This window comes from Bidens hawaiensis, unplaced genomic scaffold, assembly GCF_021521415.1.
Source record: "Bidens hawaiensis isolate Kalapana, Puna unplaced genomic scaffold, B.hawaiensis_p1.1 tig00022145_1, whole genome shotgun sequence".
In the NCBI taxonomy this organism is placed as follows: domain Eukaryota; kingdom Viridiplantae; phylum Streptophyta; class Magnoliopsida; order Asterales; family Asteraceae; genus Bidens; species Bidens hawaiensis.
The window spans coordinates 810-10,393 of record NW_027493427.1 but is presented as its reverse complement, the minus strand read 5'-3'; the positions used below and the strand labels follow the sequence as shown (position 1 = coordinate 10,393).

Sequence of the window (9,584 nt, the reverse complement as noted above, 5' to 3'; positions counted from 1 at the left end):
CTCTCAACATATCCTGTATCCATGTTAATTCACTCATCATATGGTGTGTGATGTCTCATCCTTGATATTTAATCATTGTGACAACTCACAAATTGTCTTTGTGCAAATATCTTCTTTCACTATTCGTTATACTATAAACATTTGATTAATTTCTATGTATGAGTTATCTGAAGATATTGAACCCAAACAATATTTGAAAGTAAATCAATAAACTGCTATAATTCAACGAGTATCCATCTCTAGTAAGCTTACTATAAAATATTATACCCTTTTGAGACGTTTGGGAACATATAAATTAACTCTCAAAATAAGGATACTTAATGTAGATAACCCAGTTCTACATTTTTCTATTGATGTCCAATGACCATCAATAAGAATCATGCTTCTCTTAGCAAGAAGATAATTCTTAAGAACTATCCAAGAACACCAAATGTCCACATAATTTCGTACATCTCCGAACTCGTTCCCATGATGTCTTCAAGTGATGCAATTAGACTCCCCCGCACAAGAGCTCTATGCAATCACAACATCACTCATTTGAGGTTCTCCCTCAATGGTACTCCCACACTGAACAATTATTAACTACACGCACGTAGTTACATTTGAACAATTTAATTTGTTCACAACAACATCAAGTTGTTTAAAACCGTTCTAACGTATTTGGGTTAATAAAATTATTATGTAACGCGCTCGTTATAATATTTATGCAACTTCTAACCTGCTCGTTAGAATATTAACTGATTTGACAAAACCATTTTTTAAGACCCTTTGGTTTATACAATAAACCGCGTCTAACACGCTCGTTAGAAAATTAAATGCTTTAAACAAAACGTATTGAAGCCTTTAAATCGTTTCTAACACGCTCATTAAAAATAAAATAAACGTTTATACAAAACGTTTTTATAATTTTGGTTTTACAAAATCAAACCCTTCTAACATGCTCGTTAGAATATTAACCGATTTCTTATACAAATATAATTGTTTCTAACACGCTCATTAGAGAATATAAATGCTTAGACAAACCGATTTTCAAAGCCTGCTTTGGTTTATAAAATAAACTGTTTCTAACACACTCGTTAGAAAATAAGACGTCTTATACAAATATAATCCTTTTCAACACGCTTGTTATAAAATATAATATATTTAGACAAAACTATTTCTAGGCGTTCGATTTATAAAATAAACCACTTCTAATCCGCTCGTTAGAAAATTAAACGCTTAGATAAAACATTTCTAAACTTTGGTTAATATAAATTAACCATTTCTAATATGCTCATTAGAAAATTAACGTTTAGATATCAACGTTAGTTTATAATAAACCGTTTCTAACACGCTCGTTAGAAAAGTTAAATATTTAGACAAATATTTTAAGGCTTCGATTTATAAAATAATACGTATTTAACAATCATGTTAAAACCGTTGACGTTTACACAAAGCGTTCATTTATTTTATAACATTAACATGTTTCCAACGCGCATGTTAGAATGTTAAACGTTTACAAAACATTTTAACCAATATGGGTTAAGAAAATACACAATTTTTAACACGCTCATTAGAGAGTAAAAGTGTATAAACCTTTATTATTTAACAATAATGATATTTTCTAAATGTTTGTTAAAACTAAATTAACGCAAACATTTTATGGTTTAGAAAATATCTTTTCTAAGACGCACATTAGAAAATACATGTTTCAAAACATTTGAAACCAATATTATTTAGCAAATAATAATTTATAACACACACGTTAGAAAGATAAAACGTTGACAAATATTTTATTATATGGGTTTTTCAAAAAATACTTTTTTCTAACATACTCATTAAAAAAAATTAAATGATTCAAAATGAATTTTGAAACATTTATATATTTTTATATATGATTCGACTTAACGAAACATAACCAAAATCCATAAACTCGAATGTGTTTATTCAAAACATTCATTTTCGGATTCTATATTATTCTCCAATAGTTAATCCGACTCATTTTTATGTATACATGATTTGTTTGAAAAATTATAACGAAAGTTTTTCAAATAGACATTTATTTTTCACCATTACGATAATCCAAGATCCTCATATTATTATTACTTGAAAATAATAGATTGTTCTAAGAATTCAAGATCCTCAGATTCTTAAAATAACATTACTCGATGACGATGATGTCATTTTTTCTGAAAAATAAACTATGCTAAGTTAGTTTTTCAAAAATACTAATAGTGGCCGCTCCCACTAAATTAAAGTCACACAAAACTTTTTAATCCGAAGGTGTTCTAAGTCCAACTTTGAAGGGACCAAACAATGAGTTTTTCCAAGAGTTTAGCCTTTAAAAAATCCGAATTGTAACCGGTTTCTATTTCTACAAAGTCGCTCCGTTGATTAGAAACGAAAAAAAAAAGTTTTTTTTTAAAACACAAACGCGTGAAACAAAACTAGTTTGAGTCACACGAGAATGTTTTGAATACACGAACAGTGATTGTTTTAAAAATTTGTTTTAAGATTTTGGAATACGTTCGCATATAAAAATAAAACATTTTTAATAAAATGATTACAATACAAGGAATCAAACCTATATAGGAAAGCAAGTAAATTACAATACGAATTACACCGAAAAAAATCAAAACTACAATACAATTGAAATAAAATAATGCAAGAAATGTGTAGAAGAAGAATGATGTCATGGTCTTTGTGGCCGAGGATCGTGTTTTACACGGAACCCTTAAAACAAATTCCGGGTCTCTCCCCGTTTTGTTTCCCAGGGTACAACGTCCTAAGCAATATGTACTGCCGGGGAGGACTCTAGCACCCGAATAGTGCCTTAAAGAAAATGATGAAGATGATCAAGAATGTTGAAATTTTTTAGAGAGAAAGTTGAAGAAAACACAAGAAAGAATGTGTTATTTTGTGTTTTTTATATGTCTACAACCAAGGAGCTCCTTTAGTATTTATACTAGTAGAAAGTTGAAACCATTCAACCATCATTAAAGGAAAAAGTGAAATACCCCAATCAACATTAACCAATGCATTTAAGCTTTGACCAAAACTTAATGACATATTAAGTGGTCTTGAATAAATCAAAGGTGTTTCAACTAATCATATAAAATAAAAGAATTCATAATTAAAATATATTTTATTTACACAAAATTTTCCAACATATTTATCAAAAATTAGACCTAAAGAATTATATGTTAAGATATATAATTTTTCCCTTAAATTATATATTAGAGAATTATTTCTTTATTTAGCATATTTTAACACCACGAATAAAACGATGCAATAATTCTTTTAGCGTGAAAGGGGAGTATTAGTAGCGGCGAGCACGGTTCGGTTCGGTTTTTAGGTAAAATCGAAAGCGAACTAAAAAGTCGGTTTTTTGAATATACAAACCGTTCGGTTTTTGGTTTTTCGGTTTTTCGGTTTTCAGTTTTTTTTTGGTTTCGGTTTGGTTACAATCGGTTTTTTTTTATGTGTGTAGACATTGCAAAAAAATTCCAAAATAATGAAAATGCATATTAGATTCAAAACACAAAAATAGGCATTTGTTATATGAAACCAAACGAATACAAACTTGCAAGAGTACTAGAGTTTAAAATTCAACAAAGTTCTTAATCAAAAAACACTAAAAGTTTAGTTCCAAAATCTTCATTCTTTATCTTATTCATCTTCAAAGTTTACTCTCAATCTTCATAATCTTCATCACCATCAACGGTAGATCTTTTTGGTGTTTTGTTTTCGGTCATAACATATAAAAAAACACATATGATTGTATTAATATTTAACTAAAAATGCATATCGGTTCGGTTCGGTTTTTTTCGGTTTTTTAAAAATGGAAAACCGAACCGAAACCGAAATTTCGGTTTTTCAAAAAAACAAAAAATTAACCATTTGTTAATTCGGTTTTGGTTCGATTAATTCGGTTTCCTGCTCACCCCTAAGTATTAGTGGTGATCAAGTAACTAGCGAATACAAAGAGGAAAAGGAATCACGAATAAACAACAAAATAGTTAACTATTTTCATCAAAAACCTTACGTGATCATATTCATAAAATTTATAATAAAGTGATCGTATTTTACGATTTCAAAGAGGATCAATTGTTTCTTGTCCTAACGAAGCCATGAAGGATATATAAGATATTCGAGAAGCAAACATATATATAAACTATTTATGAAAGTCTTAATGAACAAAAACGTATTTGTTATGTTTGATATTAATTATTAAATGTGGTTCAAAGTTAGATTCTTTTTTCCAACATTTGGAGTATGAAAAGCATATAATATAGAAGAAATAGCTTTTTAGATTATCTTAGTATGGAAAATATGTTTGACTCATCGGTAACAAATGCCACAGACCAAAGGAAAGCTACATACTGTTAGCTTCACTTTACATCATTATACTCTCTTTTTGATCTAGCTATGTGTGCACTTTAATCTTCCTTATTGTCTTTGGTCGGTCGACAAAGTGTTTGTTTTGTGCTCAGCTCGTGTTTCCCCCAAACCACCCTAGCTTCTCTCTCATAATACACTTTTAAGTTTCAACATATCATAAACCAACATATATATTAGTACACACAATATATAACATGCATGTAAATATATATAATGTTGCACATTGCATCATTGTATGTGGCCATCCAATTAATTGTAGGTAGGAAGTTTATTTAAATTGTTACATAATGATTTTTCAAACCAACTACACGACATTACAGGAAGTAAAAACTATGATCGATAGACTTACCTGACGCCAAACAACTGCGAATATATGGACTTGAGAGGACTTTTATCGTTACCAAATTCTTGATAGTGGGAAGATGGTTTAGAACTTAGAAGAGCACGCCATGCTACAACATTCACTTTCAAAGGCACCCAAACGTTTCATTATGGAATACAATTACACATAGTACACAACATGTATTCATGTAAATAAGTAAAATATTATACATTGCATCATTGTATGTGGCTTTCTAATTGTAGGTGGGAAGTTTACAAAAATAAATTGTTACATTTGATGATTTTTCAAGCAAAAAAGCACCAGTGAGATAGCTAAACAAATTGTTAGTGTTGGACAAAAGAGGTGGACATCAATGCTCGTAAGAAGAAAGGAAAGTTAATGTCCCCTTGCTCTAGAGAGAGAAGAGTGGGAGAGAGAGAGGGAGATATAGTGAGAGAGAGAGAAAGAGAGGATTGTGAGGGACCAATATGAGAAAAAACCAAAAAAGATAATCAATTTTTAACACTAGGAACAAAAGCTAAAGCCTTTATAACTTTATTGTTTACAAGAATAAAAAGGGTCACCACCTTCCATCCCTTCCTCTTCCCACATCAATCTCACAAACCAAAAACCTACCATTTCTAGAGAGAGAAACTCACCAAGAACGCCTTTTTTAGAGAGAGAGAACAACTTAACATAAGATCCAATTATTCTTGCATCCAAAAAGTTCTTTTACTAATCTTTATTTACCGTGTTCTCTTGGTTTAACTTATAGAAAGATTTGAATCAAATCCCATGTTTTAAGGGCTTTCATATGCATATAACTATATATACTCGTCTTCTCAAATATGATTATTTGGTAACTTAGAATTGGATCTGTTCATGTACATGTATGATTGTATTTACATGTTCATAGAGAGGTGGTGAGATTATCATATTATGTGCTCCAAAAGAGAAGAAGAAGAGGTGGTAAAAGAAGATCATCAAAACATTCAAAGGTTTCAAGAAAACCAATCAATCCTTCAAGAAATCCAACAACAAAAGATGGGAATTAATGATTATTCATATACCAATACTAGGTTAATGTTCCAACCATCATCATCATCATCATCATCATTATCATCATCATCAGAAATCTCTCCACTTATGCATCAACAACCATCATCATGGAGTACCCTACCTCAAGTATTGCACCATGACACCATCAACCCGGTTTTTCAATACCCGACCCAAGACCATTACCCATTTATCTTTCCTCCACCACCGCCACAATCATTTTATGGCGGTATGTTTAACCGAAATTCACCACAAGCTGATCATCATCACCTAAGATTCATATCCGAGACACTAGGACATGTTGTGTATCCCGGATCCAGTCCTTTTGGTCTTCAAACTGACACAAGTAAGATGACTGCTCAAGAGATCATGGATGCTAAAGCTTTAGCAGCTTCGAAAAGCCATAGCGAAGCCGAAAGACGACGTAGGGAACGGATTAATAATCATTTTGCAAAGCTTCGAAGCATACTTCCCAGCACCACTAAGGTAAAATATTATGTATTCATTGTCTTTCCATTATTTGTTTATTACATTCATCTTTCCTTAACATAAGTGAAAAGTATAGCATCATTCTAAGTTATCTAGATAGCCGTTCTGACTATAAGACGTTAAACTTCTAAAGCTTTTTAGTTAAAATGCCCGTTTGACCTTTATCCTTTATCTGGACAACTGTTTGAAACGTGTGGGATTAGATATTATACGGTGTGTGTATAGGTGAATCAAAGTGTAATATTGAATAATTATGATATTTTAAGAACCACTTGAATTATGAGAAAGATTTAAGCTTTTATTATTGTAAATCTTTCAAGAATTTTTGAGAATGTGGTTGAGAGAATATGTGGGCAAGTTGGTAAGATAAAGAGAAACCATTGAGCAGCTATAAAGCTTGCTAGTGAATTGTTTTTGCCCGTGTTTTTGAAGTCCTTGAAGTTATGAAAAGAAGCCAAAACTTTTTTTTACTAACACCAGACAAATTAAGCTTTCTTGTCTCAGTCTTGACTCTTGACATAATTGTATACACACTGAATATGTGTTTATATGCTAGCTAGCTCATGCTTTAAACTCCATCATTACATGCTCATTCATGATTATTTGCTACTTGCTAGCTTCTACTGCTTTCAAATTCTTAACTATCTTTGTTTTCTTTAATATAACATAATGCTAATCATTCTACATTCATTCACACCTGGCTAGATTGAGCATTGATACATAAGATAATACAATTTATGTTATGAGTATACATAATCATGTATGTGTCATACTAGTAGGACTGTGGTGAATAAAACCTATATATCCAACCAACATTTGGTGACACTTAGAGGGATATCAGGTAAAAGAAGAAAAATAAAACTTTACATATAATATTGTATAAAGAATAATGTAAACCCTGGTGATATATGTTATATATTTTCAATCGACTGTAAAATACAATGAAGAAAATTATCAAGCAAAGTTCACCAAATCAGTGAATCACATAACCTAATTATGATAAAGATCATTACGGTAAACCTAACTAATATCAATCAAGAACGAATTAATGATATAACTAACCAAAATGAAAAAAAAAGCACACAAACATTTATTGAACAACTCTCAATATATATTATACATGAAATATAACTCAGTAATCCATATTACTCATAACTCGTGTCTATCTTGATAAACCCCAACTCGGTTACTATTCAGTGTTCTATGATGTCTAATCATGAGCGGGTTTATATGGACTAACCCTAGCTTGCTTGCCAATGCATTGTAATTTTATTTACAATGCAATTAGGATATATAACCAATCATTACCGACTCGTCATTATTATGCTGCCCCCCCCCCCCCCTCCCCCCCAAGTCCACTGATGACTTGAAGCCCGGAAAGAGCAACATATGTAATATAAATTTTATTAATTATGAATGCAGTTAATTTAGGTTAGTTGAATTGTTCATTATGTAACCAAGTGACTAGCTTTGTGACCGATTTCTTTGGGTCTTATGTGTGATTCTTTTTGTGTACTATCAGTTCATCTAAAGTGTTACTCTCTCATAAGACTTTTCAGTTAGAAGGGAGTTTCTGCATGTACTACTTAGGTCAAATGTGTGATATATATATATACCAGTTACAAAAGTAAGAGAGGGCCCTGGCCCCTGTGTATCCTGTTGTAGTTTTTATATTTCATGCTGTGTAACGAAACATGTGTTCTTATAAGATCGACACTTGTTGTTCTATTTGTCTTTATCAACCAAAATAAACTATGTAGTTCTATTTGAACTTAACCTGTTGGATAGTTGCATGTCTAAACCATTTAGGTTTGATCATTAGTGTTTTTCTTTCTTTCTTTTTTTCCTGTTCTTAAATGTTAGGGTTCTCCATCTTTATACTCGCCAACAAAACGAATTAGGACAGAAAATGTGGCCAAATTATAGGGAAAAATACTGTAATTAACCCACAGGAACCGGCGGAGCCACATACAAGTCACCGGGTTCGGCCGAACCTGGTCCATTTTTGGTTTTCTATATAACTTAAATGTATGATTTAATGAACGAACCCATTCTTTTTTGGTAAGCGAACCCACTGCCACGAAAACAATTCATCGTTTGCCGGTGAAAAACAAAAACTTGAATTTTAGAGAGATAACGTTGTCGTTTTCAATACATGAAAACGCTATAGGTAACAATTATAATATGTAAACTTTTTTTTTTCATATGACCTTTTTTATTTTATTTAATGTTCACGATGTACTTTGGGTATGGTAGTGATATATAGTGCTTTAGTTGTATGGCCGAGATGACCGACCCGATCTATCCAGGCCCAAAAACTTGACACCGAAAAATCTCCGAACCATGAGAAAAAATTCCTGGCTCCACCACTGTCAACAGGTATTATATGATCAAACTTTAGGGTTTCAGTTATGTAACTTGTTTCTTAGTCTTATAATTATTTTACCTATGGTAAAGTATATTGAGACTAAATCTAAACTGCATTGTAGAGGTATTAACATGTGTTATTTAACTCCATATGTATTCGAAAAGGGTTATATAAGTTGCATTATAACAATTTGTTTATACTTTTAGACAGACAAGGCTTCATTGCTAGCTGAAGTTATACAACATGTGAAGGAACTAAAGCGACAAACTTCAATAATCGCGGAACAAAGTCCTGTCCCAACCGAGATCAATGAACTAACTGTGGATCACGCATCCGACAATGATGGCAAACTTGTAATCAGAGCCTCGTTATGCTGCGAGGACCGATCAGATCTCTTGCCAGACATCATCAAGACTTTAAAGGCCCTTAAATTAAGAACCCTAAAGGCTGAGATCACAACTCTTGGTGGACGTGTGAAGAATGTTTTGTTTATCACCGTTGACGACCATTTAAATGGAAATGATGATCAGCCACTGGTGAATTACTCGATAACCGCTATCGAAGAAGCGCTTAAACAAGTGATGGAGAATACAAATGGCGATGATTTCTGGGAATGTAAAGAGACAAAGAACAAACAATATCAACATCCTTGAGCATCATAGATCTTTTTAACCATATGCAAGTTAGTGAAAGTCACTAACTTGGTTAATTACTAAATAGCTGTTTTTATTCGTGTTATCTTTTTTTTGAGTCTGGGTTTGTTCTCGAAAATGCGAGTCGCAAATACCCAGTTTTCTACCAGTGTTATGTGTGGGGTGGTTTGTTTTTTTAAGTATTTTTTTGGTCATTTTGGAATGGGTATGCTTAATATGTTGTTGGAAATTAGGTGTGTGAACAAGACAAAGCTTTAGTGGTGATGTCCTTGTGTATTTTTCATGAGAGAAACCTAACATGGCTTTTGGAAGGAAA

General features: G+C 32.0%; 1 protein-coding gene across 1 annotated transcript; it reads left to right on the top strand.

The window, feature by feature from the left end:
- Positions 1 to 5,561: 5,561 nt before the first annotated feature.
- On the top strand, positions 5,562 to 9,268 carry LOC143564648 (transcription factor bHLH30-like). Its single transcript, XM_077051861.1, has 2 exons — positions 5,562 to 6,244; positions 8,822 to 9,268. The coding sequence occupies exons 1-2, from the start codon at positions 5,642 to 5,644 to the stop codon at positions 9,266 to 9,268; spliced, it is 1,050 nt and encodes a 349-aa protein (XP_076907976.1). The 5' UTR covers positions 5,562 to 5,641.
- The last annotated feature ends 316 nt before the right edge of the window (positions 9,269 to 9,584 follow it).

Coding starts and splice junctions, on each gene's coding strand:
- LOC143564648 (XM_077051861.1), top strand. CDS start 5,642: ATGTGCTCCAAAAGAGAAGAAGAAGAGGTGGTAAAAGAAGATCATCAA. Junction 6,245..8,821: donor TACTTCCCAGCACCACTAAG/GTAAAATATTAT, acceptor TTATACTTTTAG/ACAGACAAGGCTTCATTGCT.